The 27,831-nt window shown below is 44.9% G+C and overlaps 1 protein-coding gene across 2 annotated transcripts in view; it reads left to right on the top strand.

Moving 5' to 3' along the window:
* Nucleotides 1-220: 220 nt before the first annotated feature.
* Nucleotides 221-27,831, top strand: part of LOC115162157 (homeobox protein Meis2) — a gene marked incomplete in the record, with an annotated part of 95,608 nt that continues 67,997 nt past the window's right edge. Inside the window, 7 exon segments of one of the 2 annotated variants that reach the window (XM_029713185.1) lie at nt 221-1,230; nt 1,753-1,985; nt 2,767-2,908; nt 3,283-3,333; nt 4,012-4,062; nt 4,661-4,810; nt 16,196-16,310. In XM_029713185.1, the coding sequence (XP_029569045.1) occupies nt 1,219-1,230; nt 1,753-1,985; nt 2,767-2,908; nt 3,283-3,333; nt 4,012-4,062; nt 4,661-4,810; nt 16,196-16,310 (754 nt within the window). 2 annotated transcript variants of the gene reach the window in all.

The following is a 27,831-nucleotide window of genomic DNA, read 5'->3' on the forward strand; positions in this document are numbered from 1 at the left end:
GTCATATTAGGCACACCGACTATACCCACAACACAACATAACAAGTAAGCGTCATGCTCATAAATTAAACTCAAAACGCATCCGATATATTTACAGTGACGTTGGGCCTATATATGATTTGATTAGAGATAAGGTTTGATGGGTTGATGGGTTCTTAGTTTAAAATATTTTGGAGAGAAAACTAAGCACGAGTGATGATAACTTGTTTTATGTATAACGGGTGCGAAGTGCCACGCGTATTTCTTTCAGCCTATTTGCAGTAGTGAAAACTAGAACAAGTTAACGTTTGTCATCCGCCTTAACTCGGGCTTTTCGTACTCTTATTACAGAGCGTTATAGGTCCGCGTTGGCATGTATAGTAAAACGCTATTTCGGGTCTGAATACATCGCAGATTAACACAAATATTACGCTTTTTGTACTTTTCTTTTTGCCTTTCTCTTATCGGCGAATGGAATTGGTTGGGAGTGTAGAAGCTGTGTTGTTTGGCTCCCCCCGAGTTGAAGCAGTCCTTGTGCATACTCTGCATGTCACAGGATTTGGTCTCTCCTCTCTTTCTGTAGCTGTTGCAGGACTGGCTATGTCCACCGCTACTTCCGGGTTCCGTCATTTCAGTCTCCCGCCGATCAGCGCAGCAAACTGACTCTGTTCTATAAGCAAGCTAGCAGCCAACCTGCCAACACTCGCTGACACTCACTCATCTCAGACCGCGAGATAGACTAAATACCTACGGGGGAAAGGAAAGATCTGAATTGCAATCTCTTAATTTCTTTTTATTTTTACAGTAATAATAAAACAAGATAGCGATCCGGAGGCACAAAGTGGACGCGGACTTGCTGGATGAAAACGGGCTAAAAAGATTCACCCTCTCTTGAACATCATCACCAAACATCATTCATTCATTACCTTGACAACCCCTGGCTTTGATTGACAGTTGGAGTGGCAAAAAGCCATGAGACACGACAGTTTAGTTACATGCAGGTTGTTGATGGGCCGATTGTAACCTTCAGGTGCTGCTTTAATTTTTTTGGGGGGGGAGAGGAAAACAAGAAAAATTGCACAACTCCTGATGCTTCTGCTTGTACTCTACCACATTGGAGAATAGGAGAATTTGCTAAGAAAAGTTGGTTGAAAAAGGAATCGTACCAGTAAATCACTTTGTAGCCGGACTGGGATATTAAATATACGACACATCCAGGAGTTTATTGGAGAGCAGCCTGATGGCGCAAAGGGTAGGTTTTAAATCTCCAACACTAACCTATACAAATCCACTAGGAGGGCCTCCATATCGATATCCTCTTGTCAGTGGCGGCTACTTTACAAAGCATTCATATCTAAGCCGTTTTATTTGACATTTTTGCTGTAGCCTACCTTTACTCTTCAAGCGGAGTGAAAGCCTCAGTTTAACCAACGGTCTCCGCGGCATTTGTGGAGCAGTTTTTTAAAGGGACTCCTAAGTAATTCTGTGTTTTGCCAAAGTAACTCATCTTCGGGGATTCAGAACTAGAATGTTTTTGGTAATTACAAACCTTATCAATGTATTCACACTATAGTTTAGCCATGGCGAGTGCCATGTCAAAGCAACAGGAATGGCACAAGGATTAGGCTACTTTTTCCAATGCTGGTGTAGTTTCACTATATCGCTTTGACTATAGCCAACTATGACTTCAATGTTGCCTTGTAACTATATGTACATTTTGGGCACATTTACGCGTGAGTTTCTATCCTCTGACTTTGTTGTTGTTTTATTCCAGTACGATGAGCTGGCCCATTATGGTGGGATGGACGGAGTCGGGCTCCCGGCGTCTATGTACGGAGACCCGCATGCTCCACGGCCGCTACCCCAAGTCCATCACTTGAACCATGGACCACCGATCCATGCCAGCCAGCACTACGGTGCTCATGCACCCCATCCCAGCGTTATGCCCAACAGCATGGGCTCCGCTGTCAACGATGTTTTAAAGAGGGATAAAGATCAAATTTATGGGTAGGTGGACTATAATTACATACCTTATTATTCATCTATTTTAGGCTTTCAGGGTGATTTGACTTATGGACGTTTTACTTGTTGCAAAAGTTAACTCAGAGTATATGCATTAGCAAGTTTAGTTTAGACAATTTCAAGCATTATTTTGTGTTTGGAAAAAGTATTGTCAAAACCTAGAGGTTTAAGAGTATCAGCAATCTGATATTATCATACCTTATATTTTAAAAAGATTATGGATAACCATTATAGTACAATTAAAACTAAACCTTTATTAAATACAAGGATGCATCTTATTGGCACATTGTAACACGGACTTGAACACACTGCAACTTTATGGTTATGGCTACTTGTAAACAGTTGAAAGGTTCGAGTTTATTTTTGGTATAATCCCCAAAACATTATAAAAGCCATTACTAATGAATGCTTTAGTGTCTGTGCGTAAAGTACATTGGAAAAATATAAGACAAACACATATGGTGTAACTTGTAAACAATGTATTTTGCCATCGATGTGCACATAGCTTATTCATAAGTTGTTTACAAAGTAGGCTTCTTTATGAATGAATTTGGAGAAGTAAAATACATTTCAAAAAGTGATCTCAGTCAAAACCTTGGAAAGTATGTTCTATATTCCTGACAAATTCTTCACTGTTTGCACTCCTAGCATCTTTAGTTTTACGCTAAACTTGAGCTTGCTGTGTAGCCGTGTGATTAGCTTGTGTTAAGCCTGTGTGGAGGCGCTGGATGCCGGGTTGTGCTCAGCCTCTGTTTCCCTCTTACAGTCACCCATTATTCCCGCTGCTCGCGCTGGTTTTTGAGAAGTGCGAGCTGGCGACGTGCACTCCGAGGGAGCCAGGGGTAGCAGGCGGCGATGTCTGCTCCTCCGACTCCTTCAACGAGGACATCGCAGTCTTTGCCAAACAGGTCATTTTTTAAAATATATTTACTAAAAACCTAATACGATTTTCCAAGTGCTTATGGCACACGTATCTACTTGTTAACTTTTTACACATTTCACTTTTGGGAGTTTAAAAGTTAAAGTTGAACGTTTGAAAATAAAAGTGTGTTATAGGCTGTACATAGTCGAAGTTATCGCGTGAATTCACTAGTGATATTGAGTTATTCATGTTTACACCGTATGCAATTCAAATATAATATCACTTTGAATTATGTTTTATTTATTATACAATAGCCTATTATTGCACTAAATCAAATCTATATTTTTAGAATGGATTCATGACTAAATGCCCTCGACGCCTGTAAGAAGTAATTAATCCCCATTTTTGGTGTTATTGTAGGTCCGAGCAGAAAAACCTTTATTTTCATCAAATCCAGAGTTGGACAATTTGGTAAGCACTATGCAGGACCACCATTTGCCGTTCAATTCCCTTCCTGGTGTAACTGTTACTTAGCTTGTTTTGTGGACTTAAACTATGCTCTTGTGTTCTCGGCAACGCAAAGTAAATATGTGAGGATTTGATGCAAAAGCACAACACAGATGTTAGATAGGTTTCTATGAAGTGAACAAGGGGAAGCTCTGAGGGGTTTGGAGTGGCACAGCATTACTTACGGTGCCTACAGGAGGCGGAGAGGGAAGCCTATGATTAGGCGAAAAAGTGCTGGGACTGTCGCTGGGCGAATCCTGCTCCAATGCACCATGGCCACTCATTGGGAGCGATGTGGCTGTTTCTGCCGCTGTCATAGTTCAGTCGCTGCCTATGTAGCTACAGAAATTGGCTCGGTTCACCAAATGTGTCTTGCCTAATGCAGTTGTTAGGTAATCCTACATTTGTATTTTCCAAATCTTAAATCAATAGCCCATCCAATTTCACCCACCTCGATAAGTGTGGGAAGCATAACTTTGTTTTGCTCGAGAACCCTATAGCACAAACTTCAAGAAAGTCCATGTGTTTTTGTTATATGAAGTGAAAATAACATGATGTGTAGCATTTTGCTTACCATTATACTTTCATAATTTTATCACACCAAAAATGTAGATTTTTATTCTTGTTTATTCCTGTTTTCAGATGATACAAGCCATACAAGTATTACGATTTCACCTTTTAGAATTAGAAAAGGTAAAGATTTTTACAATTCATATTTTTATTGTGTGATTATAGTATTTGAGAGGTGATCAGCATTAGATTCTGCATGCATGTGGCCCGGTATAACTCGTATAGTAGGCTAGCCTAGTTTGTTGCACAAATGTAAAATGTTGACAGTATTGGAATTTAGAGGAAAATGAGTTAATATTGCATGAGATGTAACACGTTAACCTGAGACAAATATTCATATTTAAAAATGTAAATAATATAATGTTTAATTGTCACACAGAGACTCATAATATAGGTCAGAGTGATTGGATTGAATTCACACTTTTGGGCCTATAAATACACTGACCATATTGATAATGCTTTGTCGTTGTTGTTATGCTAATATCACAGATTTGAAGTCTGAAGATTTGGCCTCAACTGGTATCTGTCGAGTTCACACATGGTGTTTATTCTTTGCCGTTCAACTTGTTGCTCTACTAGTCTCAAGAGAATAATAGGCGCTGCAACAATTTCACTATTGTTTCCTTGCATTGGCCGATAATGCCCTTAATAGTAGTTAGGGCCTATTATTGGACTGCCTGCGTGTCCCCATCCTGAAAAACCGTATTTCTTCTTGGTCTAGGTGCACGAGCTCTGCGACAATTTTTGCCACCGGTACATCAGTTGTTTGAAAGGAAAAATGCCAATAGATCTAGTTATTGACGAGCGGGATGGCAGCTCGAAGTCAGACCACGAAGAGCTCTCAGGATCTTCGACCAACCTAGCCGATCACGTAAGTAATACAACATTTTCTATCTTTATAATAGTTTATCATAAAGTTCTGAAGGCCTGTTACAGCGTCGGCGTTGTATGTGAATGAGCGTTGTTTGTTGGTGGTGATATTGAAGTAGACATTTTTGTTGTTAGAAGTTGTTTCAAATGTGTTTTACCTACGGTATAATTCGTTGGTTATTTTACATGGTGTGAACTGTCATTATCGTCTCCGTTTGGTCTGTGTTGTCGCCCATGTTGACCTCAGCAGTAGGCCTGCAGCAAATGCATTTGGGAAATCGATATTTTCAGGTCAAAAGTCAGTTGTGATACAATGCAGTGAGTTATTGTTTTAGTCTTTTGATTAGGGGCATTCTTGTGTGTATAGTAACTGGTTGTTTGTGCGTGTGTGTGCGAGCGCGCGCCAGCGTCTCTCTCTGTGTGAGGGAGCGCGCGCTCGTGTGAGTGTGTGTTTGTGTGATAGAGAGCGTGTGTGACAGAGGGAGAGTGTGTTTGTGCTATGGGGTTTGCCTAGTCTTTGTATATGGCCGCCGTGCACATCGTGGATGGTTGGACATTGAATGTGAAAGGGATTATCTCTGGCTCATAACTACAATAGAATAGCACGTTTTTGGAGTGGCCTAATGTTAAAAAGACAAGGGCATAATTTCTGAAGACAATATTAGAGACGATAATGATTTGTAGCGTGCGTAACAAAGCTGTCGGATTTGGATGCAGAAAGGAGAAAGTCATATTCAGTGGGATACCTTATGGGCTACCATCAATGTCAAATTCATAATTTGGTATTATAGGCCTACCTCACGACTTGGTAGTGTTGCAATGACGTTACTTGCAGTTGATGTTAATGTGTTTAATTGTTTCTTATTGATCGCCCTGTGGTTTTGCAGTGTCCCCCCCAATTCAATTATATGCACATGAAGTACAGTGCCTTTACATTTGAGGATCGATCTGGTGCCTTAAACATGGCTTTTTCGTGTAATAAACGGAATGCTGCGTTGCATCGGTGTACTGTAAAGGCCTAATGTACAGTTGATAATTCATTATTGATTTCATATCTGGGATCTGGTCTAATATCCGTATTAAATAGGTTGTAGGGATGACGTGTTGGTGAATTCGGGGTGTGTATATTGCGACAGAGTGACTGACTGGTTAATATCTGAGCAGCACGAGCTCAAGCCTATTAGGAATGAAAGCAGATTTAAGTGTTATGCAAAGTCACTGAGCTGCATCTGTCTAGCTATAATAGAGGCTTATTCCCTTTGAATAGCCGCGGCGTTGTCCCGAGTTGGATAGTCAGAGTGCAATGCCTAAGGTAAATTAAAACACAATTAACACCCATAGCAAAATGGGGCCGAGCAGCGGTTTAAAGCTCAATGTGGTGGAGTTCTTTTACAGAATAAGTGTAGAAATGAGGCATGCTTTTGTTTACACTGAAGAGATTAGATAGCCTGTTTAGTTTCGTGGCAGATGGTTGATATACTCAAGGCAGTTTCCAATGTCCCTCGCAATGTTTAGACCTAAGCAATTGTCATCGACTCCACTTGTGAGAAATATTATGTTGATAATTAGCTAATTAAATATGCCATTAAAGAAAATCAGGAGCAGCAATATACTAACGTGAAGGTGCTTGACAAGTGATTTGTTTAGGCTCGTTTATATACTGACAGTTCATTAGGTGTTTTAGGATGGAGAGATGTAGTTGTTTATTGTGGCAGAATGAACATTTTACTACAACTTATTGTTGTGTACACTTTTACCAAAGCAGGAGGTTGCTTGTGCGTTTCTGTACCTTGTTTACTAAGAGACTATAACTGTAACTGCAGTGTGACCTGTAGGCTAATAATGGATGTGCTATCAGATTATCTTTGTGCAAATGTAAAAAAGTATGTGCATTGTAGTTTAGGCTATGTTGTACAGTGTGTTGACGATCAGACTTTACCCACCTATTTTGTCACAACTGCATCACTATTAATAATATATTTATTGCTACACTGATTTTGTATTATACAGTACTTCTTGACAGTAATGTGAAATGCAGTGCAGAATATAATTGCTGATATAACAGTGAAAACAGTATTCTTAGACTGTAGGTCTTGTGTCATGAATAACAGAGGATTTTTAGCTCTATGACAGTAGAGTGTATATTCTAGTGGCCTGTGCTTAACCAGGCCCTAAAACTCTGTCGTTAATGGCTATGTCCCCCACATTATGCACACTCATTTCCATATCATATTTTAGTAGTTTGAGTTGTATATACTCCAAATATGATGAGGACTAATATGAGTGAACACAACATTGAAATCTGCATATAGCAACACAGGTGTGTGTACTGTACTCTATTCTAGTTGGAGAGGGGAAGGCAATTTGATAGTTAGATATGCACATTTATTTAGTTTGAATCTCTGGCATCCATTTTTCTTTGCTTTGATATGCATTTTTTATATATAGCCCATGGCTACCTCTCATTTGGTGAAAGTTAGGCTTGCCGGAGATGATGAGGTTCTTCACTGCGAAGGAGACATCGCTTTGAGCTCTCCCTGGTTTCTCTTCATTCATACCTGACATTAGAACCCAATAAGAATGATTCGTTTTGTGTTATTTACACTTCAGTGCTGTATTGTCTTTGATTGGATTATACCTTTGTCAGAGGGGATGAAGCCTTTATGCTACCGTTGATTTCTTACTTTGGCTTAGCTATGACTGTCCTAACCCCCCCCCCCCCACAGCCATTTTGACCCCACGCACCGCTACCACCAAGCACCCCTGATGATGTTTTGTTACACATGGATAGTGAAAACTAGGGTCTGTCTGGATCTTAGCAAACGATCAGTGCCGTGGTGCCGTTCGTCAGTTGCTGTGCTCGCTTGTCTTTTAATTAATGAAATTACATTTCAGTCTTCTCTGTGCTACATCCAATTAAGGCGGCGAATAGAATTAATGGTTGCTGAATATGATCTGTTGTAGTGAATTTGTTCTTTGTGCCTCCTCCTGTCTTTTACATGGCTTTTTTTCAATCAGTAGTCCTACATATTAGCCAAGATGTTAATTTTCCTCCAATATATGCACATTGCTATTGAGACAGTTTTTTTATGACTTGTGCATAGTTTGTTTGTTATGAAGAAATATTGTGGGAGTTGACTTTCTGCCACTCGGTTTTTCTCTCAACGCTTGAGGGCTGCTGGTTGTAGTTCCCACAAAGGTTATGTGTAGGTTATCTGAGCTCTGCACGGCCGGAGAGAAAACACTAGTGTTTACATTTCATTCTCTGGTAAAGGATTGGGCTGTAAAAACACATTGATCGTGATGGTGACAAGGATTCATGCCAATAATATGATATACTGTACAATATACAGTGGCTTCTGTTGTTATCATTGGACATGTAATAAATGGCCTGTTTCTTTAAGTGCCTATGCTTAGTACTACACGCTCTTTGCTCCATAATCGTACACTCTGCCTCCCTGCGTAGCCTACGTCTAGCCTCCCGAGCTTTCAGTGCTGTTGAACCGTGGAATTTGTCAGTTTTGGAAGGTGTTCTAATAGAAGTAGCTCTCGCCAACTGGACTGACTTTGTTTGGATCCCCCCCCATCAAAACAATGTGTCGTTGAGTGGCCTGACTGCACTGTTCGAGACAATTGTTTTGTGTCTGGGCCTACGTTTCCTATTTGATTAGTGTTCAGATGCAGGGGCCTGTTGGCTGGCATGCCTAATCACTATGGGTAGTAGGGAGAGAGAGGCTCGAGCATCACTTGTTGCTGCCCCCCACCCCTCTGCTACCCACACATCCCTCCCTCCTAGCCCCATAACATAGACGCCAATTCAACCTACAATTGAGCTGAAACACATTCCCGGAGTTGTAGTTTTCTGATCATATTCTTAAGATATGTGTAAGCTTATTTTACACCAGGATTTGTTATATTTTTATGAGCATTACCTTATTTCTTTTACAAAATATTGGATGACTGTCATTCATATTCCATTCACACAGTTCAATGTCACATTGATAGGTTTAAGCTACTACATGATTCTTGAATTTGCCCTATACCCATCATGAGGTTGCTACTAGTCTGTGAATGAAAGTAGGTACACAGGTCGAGAGACAAGGTGACAGACAGTGGCACATTCAATACCGCCTTGCACACTCTTTCCTGCACCTAGCTGATCTAGGGTGTAATCATTAGTCCCAACAGTTGCAAAACCGTGTTGCAACTAAAACGAGAATTTCTATTGGACAAATTCAGGTAGGTCCATCCCATTTGTTCCATTTGCTACTGTTTAAGAAACTTTTTGCAACAGAATCGGTAGAATGAATACACCCCTTATCACCCGCGCACACACAGTGCACTTTCATAGCAGCCATACAAATTGCATCATCACATCTACGTGCTCTCCTCCTCTCACCTTTTCCCTTCGCCTCTGGACTTCAGTGCACAACACAACAGCTATATTTGACCAGGCGAATACACCTCTCCATGTAGGGGACGGGTGGTATCCAGATTTCCATGTCATCATTACCGTCCTTCTCTCATACCTGCATATACGGAATTCCAAGCTTAGTACACAAGGGGGCGCCCAAAAAAAAGAAAAAAAGCCCATTGGGCATGTATTACCACAATGCTAACAAAATTAGCACAAGTGATAGCTCATTTTAATGGAGGCTGGTAGCTAAATATGCTAACTAGTGAAAACGAAAATAACCAAATTGCAATGACAGGCAATCCAGCTCATAAGGTTATACATATATAGGTAATTTTTGGTGAGTTTGGACATTTACAAGTGATTGTGAATGAGAGACATTGTGCAAATGAACACATTTCTGATGCATGCTTGTCTGAAGGAAGAATGGTACTGGCTCTGGAGCAGCATGTGTAGGCTACAGGTTGTGTCAGTGTGGAGTCTGGAGTCGCTAGGGCAACGGGCCTGCCTGCTCTGCTCTGAGAAGATGGGGAGGAGCAGACGGGTAAGAACAGAGACGAGAAAAAGCAGCAAGGTACTCAGGATAGTGGCAGCTGTACAAATAACTCATCCAAAGGGCTTTGACTTCTCAAACACGGCAGAACGCTAACACAATATGATGCTACGTCACCTTATTAATTCAGCCACTTACTTAGATCAACTAGCAAGTTAAACTTATGGGTTGTGTTAATGAAGAATTCTGCATTTTTCATGCAGGAAAAAAAGATTAAACGCATAAGAAATATCTTGCTGTGTTTTTTAAATGCAGATTTAAAATGCTTGTTATTGTAATTTCTGCTTGGCATCAGACTCAATTTGTGCTCCATTTGCACTTCTCCTATCAGAGATTCCTCTCTGTTTGAGTCAGGTTGTTGAGTAGGCTAAATTAGCTGCATTAGCTAGCTAGCTAAGTAGGTGAAATTGAAAAAATATATACAATAAAATATAGCTATAGCTATCGCTGTCGCTCTCTGCTGCTTATTTATTTTGGAAGAAATTAATTTGTTAAAAACTGTTCAATTATTGTATTTTTCTGTCTTCGAATCAACTACTCACCTCATGTTATGCACTGCTGTGCTAGCTAGCTGTGGCTTATGCTTCCAGTACTAGATTCATTCTCTGATCCTTTGATTGGATGGACAACATGTCAGTTTATGCTGCAAGAGCTCTGATAAGTTGGAGGACGCCCTCCAGAAGTCGTCATAATTACTGTGTAAATCTATGGAAGGGGGTGAGAACCATGAGCCTCCTTAGTTTTGTATTGAAGTGAATATACCCAGAGGAGGACAAAAATAGCTGTCCTCTGGCGACACTACACAGAGTGCTGTTGAGGCTACTGTAGACCTTCATTGTGAAACAGTGTTTTTTAATCAGTTATTTGGTGACGTGAATATATTTAGTACAGTTTTAACTAAAACTAATAGCTTTTTTAAAGTTTCAGTATTTTTATTTATATGAAATTCCTGGTCCTCCCCTTCCTCCTCTGAGGATCCTCCACTGTTTCATACCTATTGCACCTCATGCCATGCATGTTCATAATAACTACTGCTTAGGGGTGTATAAGAGCAATACTTTTATTGTTGTTTTGTCATTTGAAATATTTCAGTTGTATTCTAAGATGTTGTCATGTGTGTTGTAGATGTTTTTAGTCAATCACTTGTCAGATTGAGGAGTTATGGTCTCATGTTTGTGAGTCAGTAGCTAGGTTTCCATCGAATTGGCGACAGATTTGCATGTGAATAGGAAAAAAATCTGCATAAATAAATCTGCGCATTTTCCAGAGATGTGTTTCCATCAATTTGACTTGATGTGGATAAAAGTCTGTGAGTGATGACGTAGTGCATATAAAAATTACTTTCGCAGTAAAATTCCCATGTACCGAATAAAAAATACAAGGTAAATGGGTTTCCATCTCATTTTCAACTCTACACACTTTTTTGTGTTGTATAGCAAATGTGCCCACAAGCGATCAAGCCTAAAGATCGCAGATAGTGCGGGTATATCCTACATTATGAGATTATTATGGATTATTTTAATTTGTCAAACAGCAGCCAAACTTTGATCATCATGTCACCAGAATAAGACCCTCTATAATTATTGGAAAGGAACATCAGCTCATCACCTTGCACTTTCAACACCCTGTGCTGTTCATCATAATTTATTGAATGTGTAGCGGAAAAAACGGCATGTTTTCCCGAGACGTAGTGAGAAGACAACACACCAAATCATCGCGTGACTCCACGTTTATTTCGATATGATGGTTATTATATCGGTATGTACACATAAAGGCGTTTCTACCGCCATTTCTCACATTAACACATTTTACTGATACAAAAAGATCCGACCATGTCGAATTAACAAACATTGTCGGTTGGCATTTATAAAATTGTACCGAAACTTCCTGTTTCCGTCACAGCTGTCGTGATTTTTTTTTATACACTATGACTTTACTCACATAAAGACTGTGGATGGAAACGTGGTTAAGGTTGTAAATCACATAGCGCTCAATGGTGTGTAATCAAGTTTTTATCTGTGCTTTCTGATGGAATGATTGCACATGTAATGTGCCATTCAGTGCAATGAAGACTTATTTTGCCCTGAAGTAAATTCCCCACTGTACACACTGCCTGCCAGCCACGCCTATCTCTTAAAACACACAATGGTGAATTATTAGATCCTTAATTAATGTTTCCTTTTTATTCTTGGAGGATAATTGTAGGTGTTGTAAAAATGCTCAGTTGTTTACTAGAAGAGCACCTTCACTTTTGAACATCTTTTTTTGGCGTGTCTGTAATTACGTGTCAAATTCAACAAAAATGTGCAAGGAATTTAACTGCATATGCGTCTTGAAATGTCAGCTGTCTATGATTTATGATGATTTATGTTTCTGGTGTGTCAGCAGTATGGGACATGTTCAGTAGAGGAGCCTCCCAGGCCCAGCCGTTGCAGGAAGCGGTACTACAGTATACACTACACCAGTCTAGTCCCCCGCCTCACTCTGCATCATACCTCTTTTTCAGTCCCTTGGTTTCTTGGGAATTTGAATTCAATTCAATGACGGTGCTAAATCTATTTTATTTTAAAGTCCAAGGGATGTACTGAAGAAAATAAAAACAGTGAAATTGCTGTGATGGGTAGAGCAAGTGTGTGTGTACATGAGAAAAGGAGGACAACAGGAGGAGAGGAGTGAGTTGTTCTCCTGTGGCCCTGATGCTCTCCCCTCATATTGTATCCTGCTTTTATATTAATTACAACATGCATTATCAGCTGTGAGTCGCTAACCTCAGCAAATAGAGAAGGCAGCCACGGGAGACCAAGCTTGCCTTGTATCTTATTTTCCATCTAGTCTATCTATTATCTGTCTGCCTGTCTGTCTGTCTGTCTGTCTGTCTGTCTGTCTGTCTGTCTGTCTGTCTGTCTGTCTGTCTGTCTGTCTGTCTGTCTGTCTGTCTGTCTGCCTGCCTGCCTGCCTGCCTGCCTGCCTGCCTGCCTGCCTGCCTGTCTGTCTGTCTGTCTGTCTGTCTGTCTGTCTGTCTGTCTGTCTGTCTGCCTGCCTGCCTGCCTGCCTGCCTGTCTGTCTGTCTGTCTGTCTGTCTGTCTGTCTGTCTGTCTGTCTGTCTGTCTGTGTGCCTGTCTGCGCTGTGTGTTGTGTTGCGTTTGTGCATTGCTGCTCTGGTCTCTCCTCCTGGTAACAGTGCTCTTTAACACAATTAGAAAAGAGCATGGAGTGAACCATGTTTGACTCCTAATGATGCCAAGCTACAGGGAGTAGTCACATGACGTGGGGCTACAGGCATTATGATTTGTTGTTGTGATCTTGGTTTTTAGATTGACGAAGAAAGACCCTTTTGGGTGAAGTAGTTTTTTTTTACGTCTTGTTTGAACTTTAATGGACTCATGGGAGGCCTGCTATCTGTGTTTGTGAGGGTGTGTCTGCCTGTGTATTGGTAATGCAGGCCTTGGTGTGCGCTCACCTTTCATAGCTTGGTGAGATCACTGAATAATTCACAGCAGGGAAAGGAAGGCTATTGCTTTTGTCACCCTGTTGAGTGTGGAAAGTTAACGCAGGTGTTGGGATATTTGTTGCCATGTTGTGCGAGAGCGGTTATTGATTAGAGGTGAGCGACATCTACGCATAGTGTAGCACCTGTTTGACCAAATGAAAACATAAGCATTTGTTTGGACCTACATCATTTTCCTACAGTTGTTTGGGCTTTGCTTATGTTACAGTGACCAACAGGGCCTAGTTTAGTCCAAGACCTAGATCCCTGGCCAAGCTTCCATTTACTGTACTTCTGGCTAGCAAATCACTGCCAAATATCACTCCCATTAGCTAAGCTGTCTCTGAATTGAATTTAGTACCAGAGCCATTAAAAATGACACATTACTGTGCTATGATAGCTAAATGAAGTCCTATCGATTCAGCCGTTGCATTAAATCCATGTGGTTCCCTGGCCTAGCTGGCCATCAGATCAGAGGCTGTCCTGACTGGCTGTAGTGTTGTGGAGAGAGCGAGAGATAGAGAGAGAGAAAGTCAGAGAGTCAGTGAGTTAGTTAGCATACTGTAGAGTAGCCTTCTAGGTCAGTCTGGCCGGCAATGGGTGTTTCAGTGATCAGGAAGTGGAACCCAGTCATTTTCTTCCCTTAGAGCAACAAGAGCCCATTTGGAGTCTGTGGAGCCTGGCTCTGGCTAAATACATCATGTGCTGCCTGGGCTCTTGAGGCTGCGTCCCGCCGAGACACATTTTCAGCCTCTTTATAAATTAATCAGCTGCATTTCTGGTGGCTGGGGTTTGGACTTCATGGCCTCCGAGAACGGAGACACTATTTATCTGTCTCAGTCGCTATTCCTTTCTCTCTCTCAGTCTCTCTGTCTCTCTCTCTCTCAGTCTCTCTCCCTCTGTCTCAGCCTGCCTCCCTTTGCCTGCCCTTCCTTTTTTAATGACATTGGCTTAATAGAAGCGTAATAAGATGGCTCACGTTAGTGTTGTTACCCTCTATGTAAAAAATATACAGATAATTGTAAAGGAAGGCTCTTGACCGCATCGAAGCCCACGTCTTTTCCACTCCCTCATTCAGAAGGACTGAAACCCACGCGGGGGCTATTGTTCGGCCTGCCTTATTCCCCCCCACCTCCTCTCCTCTTCTGGGTAATTCTCCCAGCTCTTTATATGATTGCCATCCGGAGAACAGCTGACGCTGAGAGGGGTTGTAGTGGAGTGCTGGGGCTGAAGGGCCTGTGTCTGCCTGCTGTTTGCCACTCCGCTCCGAGCTGTTTGAGAACACAGCCTTCCTCCCCAAAAACTTACCAGATGAAAGGAGGGCCGCTGAGCTGCTCGTAGGCACAGCCAGAGCCAGAGCAGCAGCGGCAGCACATAAGGACCAGCCAGCCAGTCAGCTAACCGCTCTGTGCTGCTGCCTCATAGCCTCTCCTCGTCTCCAGGCAATCTCCTGTCTGTTCTCCCCCAGAACAGCTCACTCAAACTGGGGCAGCCTCACTAGCAGGCAAACGTTCAGCAGGATCGCTACTGAGCTTAAGGTGATTGGTAAAAACAGTCTCTTTTGAAATGATTCTGTGGCCTGTACTTTCCCTCCTGCTTTTAATATATGTATGTGTGTTTGTGTGTTTGAGACCAAAAAAAATTGAGCTGGGAGAAGTGGACTAAGGTTTGTGGGAAGCCTTGGTGCATGCTTGTGTTTGTTTGGCTTGGGCTCCTTTCAAGGGGCTGCTTCTCCAGGGCCCCAGACAACGTTGGGCCAACGTCGGCCAACATTTTGTCATTGTTTTAAAAGGTGACAAGTTAAGTTGGGATAGACTAGACTTTGTTTGTATGTGTGTGTGTATGTTATGGTGTATGTGTGCGATGTCTGAGTGTGTGTGTGTGTGTGTGTGACTCATGTGTCTATCTGTACTGTGTGTATAGGGGTGACGTGGTCAGTCTGTCCCTCTGTGGTGTGAATGGCAGAGGAAATTCCACTTGTAGCCTGCCTTCGTGTGGCACTGATAAAGCCTTTCCTGTACTGTGCTGTAGGACGCCAGTTCCCCGGTCCGGACCAGCAGGGAACTGGGAATGACCAGGAGAGAGAGAAGGAGGAGAAAGAGAAAACGGCAGGAGAGAAAGAACAAGGAGAGAGAGGGAGGAGAGAAAGGGGGGAGAGAGAGGAAGGAGGGAATGGAACAAGAGAGATGGAGGAGAGGGAGGGAGGGAGGAGAGAGGGAGGAGAGCTAGGGAGGAAAAAAAGGAGGAGAGAAAGGGAGGAGAAACTCTACTTATGAGCTCCAAGTTTTTATTGTGCAATCCATGCCACTATTGTAGCCAGTTGTCTCTGTAGGAGTGCTCTGAGCTTTCTCTGAGTGTGTGTGTGTGTGTGTGTGTGCATTGTTTGGCAGATTAGAGGGAGAATCACTGTCATATCTTATTTTCATTTCTGACAGTGCTAATGATGAATAGCTCCTGTGGTGTATTTAGACTTCTTTCCTCGATATTTCTCACTTGACATGGAAGTCTCAATTGGTTACGGTATAAACTAAGTCCACGGGGCCCGGCCATATGTGTTTAGACAATTCTTCAGCGAAGGCGAGTTTAGACATTAGTGCTAGCTGGTTTAGTGCATGTGGCTTTTGTCTTTCTGCTTTTGATTGTAGCAGCGTTGTTGATTGTGTGCTAGGGGTAATGAGTAGAGGTCTTTGCTTTCCCAAGGAATGCAAGCAGTCACAGAGATCCTCGATGCACTGTAGACTCTTACAGATCACTCTGTCACTCTGAAGTTTCCAACATACTCATGTGGTCTCCCGCTCTCTTTTCCCCTCTCCCCCTCTCCCCCCCCCCCCCCTCCTCCTCCTTCCTGCTCTCCTCTCCTGGTTTGCGGTTTGGATGGGGAATGCGGACGGATGGATCCCTCTCTCTCTCTCTTTTGTAAAACTCCGAACAGAACCCAGCTTCCTGGAGAGACCACGATGACGCCACCTCCACACACTCGGCCGGCACACCAGGGCCCTCCAGCGGGGGCCACGCTTCACAGAGCGGTGACAACAGCAGCGAGCAAGGTGAGCCAGCATACACACATGCACACAGGTATGCACGCATGCACACACCCACACAAACACATACACGCACGCAATGGAACATTTTAAGAATTTGCCAGTCCACCGCTTTATAGGACTAGAATAAATGGATGGCATTGACACTTACTTCAACTCCTCATTAGAAATAGTGTTGAAGTGTCCATTTTCTCTCACTTGTGCACACACACACACACACACACACACACACACACACACACACACACACACACACACACACACACACATTATTAACTTCTGTAAACTGTAGCTATTTAGGGGTGGAGTTGAACAGGGCTCGAAGAAAAGCAGGTGATTAATAGGATATTTGTGCCAGTTCTCACTAGCATTTACAACATATTAACGTTGCTAGGACGACAAGCCTAATTACCACTCAGACCAACTTCTGCTTTTATCTGGCTCTAGTCTAGATGGACTGCTTGCCAGCCAGCCTGCCAAAATGCATTCAAAAGAACAACCTGTACACAATATTATAGTTATAATGCAAGTCATGTCTGTGAGTCTGCATTTTGGATAGTTACAGTGTTCTGATTTTCTAGTATTCACATTTGTTGAAGTATTCAAACGAAGACATCAACACAAGGCATCGCACCAAAACAGAACTAACAAACTTGTTTGAATTCATGAATAAGGGATTCAACTCTGTTATCGTAATAGTGTCTTTGCTAAGACAACAGTGGTGTTTAGCCACTAGCCTTTCCTTTCTTGTCCTGCCCTTGTTTTCTGTGCTCTCTGTTGCAGTCAGATCTCCGTTTACTGGCGGCAGTGTGTGTGTGCGTGTGTGTGTCTGTTTCTGTCTGGGGTTTGCATGGAATTTCATCACACACACACTCTTCTCCCTCACACTGTCTGTCTCTACAACAGGCCAGATGCTTGTCATGTCCAATCACGACTATCCTTTTGCAGATAGGCAATCAAATGTATTGATGGTGTGTGGGTGTGTTCTGTGGTTGTGCTGGTTTAATCATAGAGTCTGTCTGAGTCTGTGGGTCTGTCGTAGTGGCTGTGCTGCTGAACCATTGCTGACCACAGAGACACTCCTAGAGTAGACCTTTGTGGTGGGCCCGTGTCAGGACTAGTTGCATCAAAGGCAGCTGACTGGCTGAACGGAAGGGGCTTGGCCTCGACAGTATCTCTGGTTCTCGAGGTGCACCGCGAATTAGCGAGGATCTGGCCAGTCACTGTGGCCTGTGTCTGGCAAGGTGAACAGTAGCTCTGAGATTCAGTTCACATATTGAACCCCTTTTTAGAAACCAGTGTAGCTACTATACATCTGTCAAAATATTGATTTGTTAAATTCAGGTTTATTGAATATACTATACCTTCTCATTGTTGGTCATCCCTTCAAAGCCAGTACAGGAGTTATAGAGACTAAGCAATGCAGAAAAGAAGGCTGCACAAGGGAGAGAAATCATAGAGAGAGGGAGGAAGTAGAAAGAAATGCACTGCCTATTGATTATCTTACACGCATATGTACAAGTGACCTGTAATCCACAGAGCACTTATCGACTCCTCTCATCACCGGATCCAGTAACAGCTGATCAATATGGGCCAAGACAGTTACCGTACGACGCTGAGCACTGGGCCAAGTAGGACCCAGACCAGACCTGGGCCTTCCTGCCCCAGACCAGACCTGGGCCTCCTTGCCCCAGACCAGACCTGAGCCTCCCTGCCCCAGACCAGACCTGGGCCTTCCTGCCCCAGACCAGACCTGGGCCTCCCTGCCCCAGACCAGATCTGGGCCTCCCTGCCTCAGACCAGACCTGGGCCTCCCGGCCCCAGACCAAATCTCGGCCTTCCTGCCCCAGACCAGACCTGGGCCTCCCTGCCCCAGACCAAACCTGGGCCTCCCGGCCCCAGACCAGATCTGGGCCTCCCTGCAGACCTGGGCCTTCCTGTCCCAGACCAGACCTGGGCCTTCCTGCCCCAAACCAGATCTGTGCCTCCCGGCCCCAGACCAGACCTGGGCCTCCCTGTCCCAGACCAGACCTGGGCCTCCCTGCCCCAGACCAGACCTGAGCCTCCCTGTCCCAGACCAGACCTGAGCCTCCCTGTCCCAGACCAGACCTGGGCCTCCCTGCCCCAGACCAGACCTGGGCCTCCCTGCCCCAGACCAAACCTGGGCCTCCCGGCCCCAGACCAGATCTGGGCCTCCCTGCAGACCTGGGCCTTCCTGCCCCAGACCTGGGCCTCCCGGCCCCAGACCAGACCTGGGCCTCCCTGCCCCAGACCAGACCTGGGCCTCCCGGCCCCAGACCAGATCTGGGCCTCCCTGCCCCAGACCAGACCTGGGCCTCCCGGCCCCAGACTATAAGGGGATGAATGCTGTTCTTACCTCCAGCTCAAACCCCTGAGTGAAAAAAAGGAAAAGACGGAGGAGGGGGATAGAACAAAAGAAAGAGGAGAGAGAAAAAGAGCTGCCAAAACGAGGAGGTGTAGAGAGAAAGGAGTAGAAAAAAACAGAGTAGGAAAAATGAGGAGAGAAAATCAAGACAGAGAGAAAAAAAAGAGTACGAATGAGAAAAAAGAAGAGAAAGGAGCGAGAGAGAGGAGCGAGAGAGAGGAGCGAGAGAGAGGAGCGAGAGAGAGGAGCGAGAGAGAGGAGCGAGAGAGAGGAGCGAGAGAGAGGAGCGAGAGAGGAGCGAGAGAGAGGAGCGAGAGAGGAGCGAGAGAGAGAGAGGAGCGAGAGAGAGGAGCGAGAGAGAGGAGCGAGAGAGAGGAGGCAGCTGATTTAATGGTCTAATGAGGCCGTCCTCCAGCCAGTTGTTTCGTGTGAGGCGCGGTCTGACCTTTAGCTCTGCTCGGGAGCCCGTCCGCCTCATTTTTCACATTCTTGCAATTACGTTTACGCTTGAAGCTCTCCCTGACTCACAACTCTGGCCCTTCCACTCTGACAGAGCCCCCTGTCCTCTCCCCTCCACTCTACTCCTCTCCATGCATGGATAGCCTTCTCATCTCAACCATATTTCCACGATACAAAAATACACTCCATAGTCTGAACACTTAAGCCCACAGAGAAAGAGCCAAACGTGTGCCTCACCTAATTAATCAGATATTTAACAGGTTAGCCTCTGTTAAAATGGGTGGCGGTTGAGGTACTGTAGAAAGAAAGAAAGTTAGATAGAATGAACGAACGAAAGAAAGAAAGAATGAGGGAAAGGGATAGAGGGAGAGAGAAAGAGATAGAGTCAGGGAGGCGGAAGGAAAGACAAGAGCTGTAAGGAACGAACAAAAAAAACATAACTGAATCATCCTTTTCTGCGAACACTTGTAGCCCTTTCCTGCAGTCAATGACCAAAAGCACCCTCTTTGGCCTTATGGGTGGAATGTTATTAATATTTTTCATAATTTCATAATGAATAAAGTTTCATACATTTTTTTATGACGGAATTCCAGTGTTTCTATGTCAAACACTTTTGTTATATTTCAGTCTTCTGTGATGTATATAATGTGTAATATTGGGATACAAACTCAAAACGGTATACATTTCAACTCTATATCTGACATGGTACAGGTGTCTGCTTTTTTTAAGCCCATAACCATGTGTGTTAGGTGTACAGTATACTTTTGTTTCAAAGTAGATTTGTTTAAGACTACCAATAATTACTCTGTGTGGGCCTGATTTAGCCCACTGCAGGTTGAAAGATGCGTGGGGCTTAAAAAATCGCTTAATTTCTTTTAAATGAGAAGTCTTAAGGCTGCCTTTTTGGGTCTTGTATTTTCTAGTGAGTGTTGAAATGTTCCTGATTTATATAACCTACACAGGGGTCTCTGACAATGGCTGAGTGGATGCGTTGGCGAGTGTGAATTCTCCTATTGTTTTCCTCCTCATGTTAATCAGTCATCACTTTGACGGTTTATAGTTCCTGTTAGGTAAATTACATTACAGCATACACCTCTCATACCTTTCCCTCCCTTCTGAGATAGAGAGGGAGAGTGTGTGTGAGTGTAGATACAGGCCTCGAAAAAATGTACATTCGTAACATAATCTCTCGCTTGTATCTCAGCACTGAGCATTATTCTGAACCCCTGCCAGAAAACATTTTAACCAGTGAGAAAAAAATGTGTATCCCCTCTTAAGGAATAATTTATTGTGAAGCAGTAAAGCAAGGTGAAGCATGCTCATAGCTGTCAGTAGAGATTGCCAGTTAAGGTTATGACACATTGGAGAGAGGGTTTGGGTACAGCACACAGGCCTGCTAACACCCCACCCCCCTTCCTCCTCATCCTCCACCTCATTCGCTCACACACTTTTTTTCCACTCTGAAATCCCTTCCAAAAATGAAAATAGGAATTATCACCTTCGGGGGAAATTCTGCACTCTACTTACTGTCTGTGAGCAGTACTCCATGTGTTCTAGCTTGATAAACAGCAGTGGTGCATGGGAGAAGTTTCAATAGGCTTCCTTACAGATTGCAGCTCAGTGCTCTCCACTATCAGACTATCAGTGTTGGCTCGGCTTGTAGCACTTTTGATGAGCAGCTCTTTTGATTTATTCTGAGCTTATCTTGAGACACTAGAAACGTAAATGAAGTAGTAATAAGTCAGACCTGATGTCAGTGGCTGTTTAAAAATGGGACTTTATTTCGAAGAAGGTGGCCATTATCAGTTTAAAACACCCAAAGTGTGTTTGAGCTGGAAACGGATGAAGCATACTCCACTTCAGGTCCATGCCAGACATTGTACAGTCAAATACACTCACAGACTCTCTCAACTACAGTAAATCCTCACTACTGATACAACTTCAAGGTAGGGAAGCTCTCCCTCCCTCCCTCCCTCCCTCCCTCCCTCCCTCCCTCCCATAATTATTAGATATGCATGAAAAACAAATCCATGTTGACATCTTGAGTGGTGAGCAAAAGGCCTCTCCATACCATTCCCCCCGTTTAACTACCAAAAGCCCCAGCAAAAAAAAAGAGAAAATGTTTTGTACATTTTCTCAGCAATTGAACAATCCTCCATGTTCTGCAGCTACACAGACTCCCCTGAGAGGTGCAGAGAGAGAAACATAGAGGTTGAGGGAGAGAGAGGTTGAGGGAAAGATAGAGGTTGAGGGAAAGATAGAGGTTGAGGGAGAGAGGTTGAGGGAAAGAGAGAGGTTGAGGGAGAGAGAGGTTGAGGGAAAGAGAGAGGTTGAGGGAGAGAGAGGTTGAGGGAAAGAGAGAGATTGAGGGAAAGAGAGAGGTTGAGGGAAAGAGAGAGATTGAGGGAAAGAGAGAGGTTGAGGGAAAGAGAGAGATTGAGGGAAAGATAGAGGTTGAGGGAGAGAGGTTGAGGGAAAGAGAGAGGTTGAGGGAGAGAGAGGTTGAGGGAAAGAGAGAGGTTGAGGGAGAGAGAGGTTGAGGGAAAGAGAGAGGTTGAGGGAGAGAGAGGTTGAGGGAAAGAGAGAGATTGAGGGAAAGAGAGAGGTTGAGGGAAAGAGAGAGATTGAGGGAAAGAGAGAGGTTGAGGGAAAGAGAGAGATTGAGGGAAAGATAGAGGTTGAGGGAGAGAGGTTGAGGGAAAGAGAGAGGTTGAGGGAGAGAGAGGTTGAGGGAAAGAGAGAGGTTGAGGGAAAGAGAGAGGTTGAGGGAGAGAGAGAGGTTGAGGGAGAGAGAGAGGTTGAGGGAAAGAGAGAGGTTGAGGGAAAGAGAGAGGTTGAGGGAAAGAGAGAGGTTGAGGGAAAGAGAGAGGTTGAGGGAGAGAGAGGTTGAGGGAAAGAGAGAGATTGAGGGAGAGAGAGGTTGAGGGAAAGAGAGAGGTTGAGGGAGAGAGAGGTTGAGGGAAAGAGAGAGATTGAGGGAAAGAGAGAGGTTGAGGGAAAGAGAGAGGTTGAGGGAAAGAGAGAGGTTGAGGGAAAGAGAGAGGTTGAGGGAGAGAGAGGTTGAGGGAAAGAGAGAGATTGAGGGAAAGAGAGAGGTTGAGGGAAAGAGAGAGGTTGAGGGAGAGAGAGAGGTTGAGGGAAAGAGAGAGGTTGAGGGAAAGAGAGAGGTTGAGGGAAAGAGAGAGGTTGAGGGAAAGATAGAGGTTGAGGGAAAGATAGAGGTTGAGGGAGAGAGGTTGAGGGAAAGAGAGAGGTTGAGGGAGAGAGAGGTTGAGGGAAAGAGAGAGGTTGAGGGAAAGAGAGAGGTTGAGGGAAAGAGAGAGGTTGAGGGAAAGAGAGAGGTTGAGGGAAAGAGAGAGATTGAGGGAAAGAGAGAGGTTGAGGGAGAGAGAGGTTGAGGGAAAGAGAGAGGTTGAGGGAGAGAGAGAGGTTGAGGGAAAGAGAGAGGTTGAGGGAGAGAGAGGTTGAGGGAAAGAGAGGTTGAGGGAGAGAGAGGTTGAGGGAAAGAGAGAGGTTGAGGGAAAGAGAGAGGTTGAGGGAAAGAGAGAGGTTGAGGGAAAGAGAGAGGTTGAGGGAGAGAGAGGTTGAGGGAAAGAGAGAGATTGAGGGAAAGAGAGAGATTGAGGGAAGAGAGAGGTTGAGGGAGAGAGAGGTTGAGGGAAAGAGAGAGATTGAGGGAAAGAGAGAGGTTGAGGGAAAGAGAGAGGTTGAGGGAAAGAGAGAGGTTGAGGGAAAGAGAGAGGTTGAGGGAAAGAGAGAGGTTGAGGGAGAGAGAGGTTGAGGGAAAGAGAGAGGTTGAGGGAGAGAGAGGTTGAGGGAAAGAGAGAGGTTGAGGGAAAGAGAGAGGTTGAGGGAAAGAGAGAGGTTGAGGGAGAGAGAGGTTGAGGGAAAGAGAGAAGTTGAGGGAAAGAGAGAGGTTGAGGGAGAGAGAGGTTGAGGGAAAGAGAGAGGTTGAGGGAGAGAGAGAGGTTGAGGGAAAGAGAGAGGTTGAGGGAGAGAGAGAGGTTGAGGGAAAGAGAGAGGTTGAGGGAAAGAGAGAGGTTGTGGGAAAGAGAGATGTTGAGGGAAAGAGAGAGGTTGAGGGAAAGAGAGAGGTTGAGGGAGAGAGAGAGAGGTTGAGGGAAAGAGAGAGGTTGAGGGAAAGAGAGAGGTTGAGGGAAAGAGAGAGGTTGAGGGAAAGAGAGAGGTTGAGGGAGAGAGAGAGAGGTTGAGGGAGAGAGAGAGAGGTTAGAGAGAGAGAGTGAGGGAGAGAGAGAGGGTTGAGGGAGAGAGAGAGAGGTTGAGGGAGAGAGAGAGGTTGAGGGAGAGAGAGAGAGGTTGAGGGAAAGGGAAAGAGAGAGGTTGAGGGAAAGAGAGAGAGGTTGAGGGAGAGAGAGAGGTTGAGGGAGAGAGAGAGCTTGAGGGAAAGAGAGAGAGGCTGAGGGAGAGAGAGTTTGAGGGAGAGATAGATTGAGGGAAAGATAGAGGTTGAGGGAGAGAGAGAGAGGTTGAGGGAGAGAGAGATTGAGGGAAAGATAGAGGTTGAGGGAGACAGAGAGAGGTTGAGGGAGAGAGAGATTGAGGGAGGGAAAGAGAGAGTGGTGGGGCTTGGTGGGAGCGTGCTACAGTAGCCCTGGTGGTGGTGTGGTGTGTGTGTTTTCAGTGTGTGTTGGAGTGTTGCAGCTCGCCCATCCCTGGGCAGGGGCCCCTCTAGGCAGGGCCATTGTGGTTGAGCTCACCAGAGAGGGGGTCATTCCTTGTGGGGACACGGCTCCCTGGCCAAACCCAGAAATCTGGCAGTTTCCAGACCTTTGGCTTCTTTTTCTCTTTTTTCAAGGCCCTGGTACAGCTTTACTGTGTGCTCAAATGAAGTCCCCCCAAAAATAAGGGAAGTAAAAGGAAACCCCAACAGAAAGGAAGCCAGGGACTCAGCTAAAACACAAGATGGAAGCCTTGTTGCAGTTTTGTGCCTGCTGTTCCTGCCCCGTGTGTATGTGCTAGTCGGCTGTCTCTGGGTGCCTGTTAGAGTTTAATTTAGACTAGTAATTAAAGCTGAATACTGGCCCATAAACAACAGATAAACAGTAAAGCAGAACTGGGCCCTGCTGTTTTATGGCCGTCACTCCCAGCTGTTAGAGGACTGATAACTTTTACACAGTGCCCCTACCTCACCACAACACCACAGCAGCAAGGGTGGAAACAGGCAGGCTAGACTTTCCTCCTTCTTTCAAAACAATACAGAGAGCAGAGAGAGAGAGAGATGCTCAAGAAGGACAGAGCAAAAGAGAGAGAGCGAGAGAGAGATAAAAAGAGGATGAAGTGAGGGCAGCCAGGGTGAGGATAGCAGCAGCCAGGATGAAAGGTTTAGGAAGAGGAGCCTGCCCTCAGTAGATTGCTTACAAAACCACTTAAATGGCAACAATGATCGCATTAACAATAAATTAAGAGCTATCGTGATGTGCCTGGTGTGCCTTCCGCCTGTGGCTTTCACTGGCATTTGGGCCGTCGGTCACTGTGCCCACAGATCTTATTGACACCCAAGCCAAAGCAGGAGAATGGATAAACACAGAGCTTTCCTACACAGGCCTGGCCTACCCGTAGCATGACTTTCCAACATGCATAACGTTACTACATGAAGAGTTCTCCAAGGGGTTGTTGTCTACATATGGGCTGTAAAGCTGTGTCACAACATGTCCAGGCCATGCTAGTCAGGTGTCTGTGGCGTTGTTGTGAAAACAGTATCAGTGTCTCTGGGTCTGTTCGGAAGGGGCAGGGCTATTGTTGAAAGCTGAGAATAGTTGCTCTGGAGGGGGAAGAAAACACAGAACAGAGGGGATACTTTCATGATACCATTAGCATAAGAGTGGCTAAATTATTCATGCAGAGTGCTTAATCTATGGGGCCAGTATAGTTAATGCACATAGTTTTAACATGGATCTGTCCTGCTCCCTCAGCTCCCTCTGCTCCCTCAGCTCCCTCTGCTCCCTCTGCTCCCTCAGCTCCCTCAGCTCCCTCTGCTCCCTCTGCTCCCTCAGCTCCCTCTGCTCCCTCAGCTCCCTCAGCTCCCTCTGCTCCCTCTGCTCCCTCTGCTCCCTCAGCTCCCTCTGCTCCCTCAGCCCTCAGCTCTCTCTGCTCCCTCAGCTCCCTCAGCCCTCAGCTCCCTCTGCTCCCTCAGCTCCCTCTCCTCCCTCAGCCCTCAGCTCTCTCTGCTCCCTCAGCTCCCTCTGCTCCCTCAGCTCTCTCTGCTCCCTCAGCCCTCAGCTCCCTCAGCTCTCTCTGCTCCCTCTGCTCCATCAGCTCCCTCAGCTCCCTCTCCTCCCTCAGCCCTCAGCTCTCTCTGCTCCCTCAGCTCCCTCTGCTCCCTCAGCTCTCTCTGCTCCCTCGGCCCTCAGCTCCTTCAGCTCTCTCTGCTCCCTCTGCTCCCTCAGCTCCCTCAGCTCCCTCTGCTCCCTCAGCTCTCTCTGCTCCCTCAGCCCTCAGCTCCCTCAGCTCTCTCTGCTCCCTCAGCTCCCTCTGCTCCCTCAGCTCTCTCTGCTCCCTCAGCCCTCAGCTCCCTCAGCTCTCTGCTCCCTCTGCTCCCTCAGCTCCCTCAGCTCCCTCTCCTCCCTCAGCCCTCAGCTCTTTCTGCTCCCTCAGCTCCCTCTGCTCCCTCAGCTCTCTCTGCTCCCTCAGCCCTCATCTCCCTCAGCTCCCTCTGCTCCGCACTGAGACCAGATTCTTGCTGGATTCAGCATTCACAGGGCCTCACTCTCAGACGCACGTTGGTGTACACACACACACACACACACACACACACACACACACACACACACACACACACACACACACACACACACACACTGCTTTGCTCCAAGCTGTTTCAAGGGGCTCAGCTCTCAGGCTCATCCCCCTCTCTTTTAGTCCCTCCCTCCCTCCCTCCCTCCCTCACTCACTCACTCACTCACTCACTCACTCACTCACTCACTCACTCAATCACTGCAGACTATCTGGGCCTCTTCCAAATGGTGATTAAACAGAATGATCAGCTCCCCCCCCCCTCTCTCTCAGCCCCCCCTCTCTGTTCTCTCTCTTAACATGCTGGAATCTGTGAGAAAAAAGCACACATCAAAAGAATAGAAAGAAAAGAAGAGTTAATGCTCTCCAGTAAGTCTACCAGAGGATCTCCAGTAATTCAACCAGAGGATTTCACCCACTCCCTCCTTTCCTGCCTTCCCCAAGCTTTCCCCTCCACTCTGCACCCCAACCACTCTCCTCTCCTCTCCTCTCTCCTCTCCTCCTCTCCACTCCTCTCCTCCTCTCCTCTTCTCCTCTCCACTCCTCTCTTCCCTTCCCTTTGGTTCTCAGATGTTCCTCAGGCTGTCCCTCCCTCCCCCCTCTCTCTGCCTCCCTCCCTCCCTCTCTGGCTGTGGCTAGGTCCCTCTGGTCCATAATCATGAACAGGCCACCAGCCCAGTTCAGCTCGGCCCGGCCCGGGTCTGATCAACCCGAGCCTGGATCCTCTCCCTCTCTTTTCTCCCTCTGCAGCGGGAAAGACACATTAACTGGGTCAAGCTAATGTGCAAACTAATGTTTGCTGGACATAGGGAAAAAATTACCAGAATTATTCTGACAGCAGCTGAAGAGAATGTATGTTATGCGCCATCAGGGGAAAGCTTGGGGGAAAGGGTTCTTTCTTTCTTTCTTTCTTTCTTTCTTTCTTTCTTTCTTTCTTTCTTTCTATCTTTCTTTCTTTCTTTCTTTCTTTCTTTCTGTCCTCTCTTTGAGTAGATGAAGACCAGCTTCTCTGGAAGTGAGTTGGGTGTAATTAAAAAACAGAGAGGAAATGATGGGGGGAAACAGGAAAGCAATCATGATTGAACTATATGAAGCATGGTGACCTGTTCTGTGTGTTGCACCTCATGGGCTAGAAAGAGAGAGAGAGAGAAATAGAGTAAGATGTAAATAGAGATATTGAGTAAGTAAGATGCAGAGCAAGGAAAGAGAGAGACAGTAATAGAGAATTATAGTAAGAGAGAGACAGTAATCGAGAGAGAGAGACAGTAATAGAGAGAGAGATAGTAATATATAGAGAGATAGACAGTAATAGAGAGAGAGATAGACAGTAATAGAGAGAGAGATAGTAATATATAGAGAGATAGACAGTAATAGAGAGAGAGATAGTAATATATAGAGAGAGAGACAGTAATAGAGAGAGAGATAGACAGTAATAGAGAGAGATAGTAATATATAGAGAGATAGACAGTAATAGAGAGAGAGATAGTAATATAGAGAGAGATAGACAGTAATAGAGAGAGATAGACAGTAATAGAGAGAGAGATAGTAATATAGAGAGAGATAGACAGTAATAGAGAGAGAGATAGACAGTAATATAGAGAGAGATAGTAATATAGAGAGAGATAGACAGACAGTAATAGAGAAAGAGACATTAATAGAGAGAGAGGGAGACAGTGATAGAGAGAGAGAGAGAGAGAGACAGTAATAGAGAGAGATAGTCATAGAGAGAGAGAGTGAGAGAGACAGTAATAGAGAGAGAGATAGACAGTAATATAGAGAGAGATAGTAATATAGAGAGAGATAGACAGACAGTAATAGTGAGAGAGAGACAGTAATAGAGAGAGAGAAAATAATGGGGAGAGAGACAGTAATAGAGAGATAGTAATAGAGAGCGAGAGACAGTTATAGAGAGAGATAGAGAGAGAGATA

The sequence above is a fragment of the Salmo trutta genome, chromosome 25 (assembly GCF_901001165.1).
Source record: "Salmo trutta chromosome 25, fSalTru1.1, whole genome shotgun sequence".
Lineage (NCBI taxonomy): Eukaryota > Metazoa > Chordata > Actinopteri > Salmoniformes > Salmonidae > Salmo > Salmo trutta.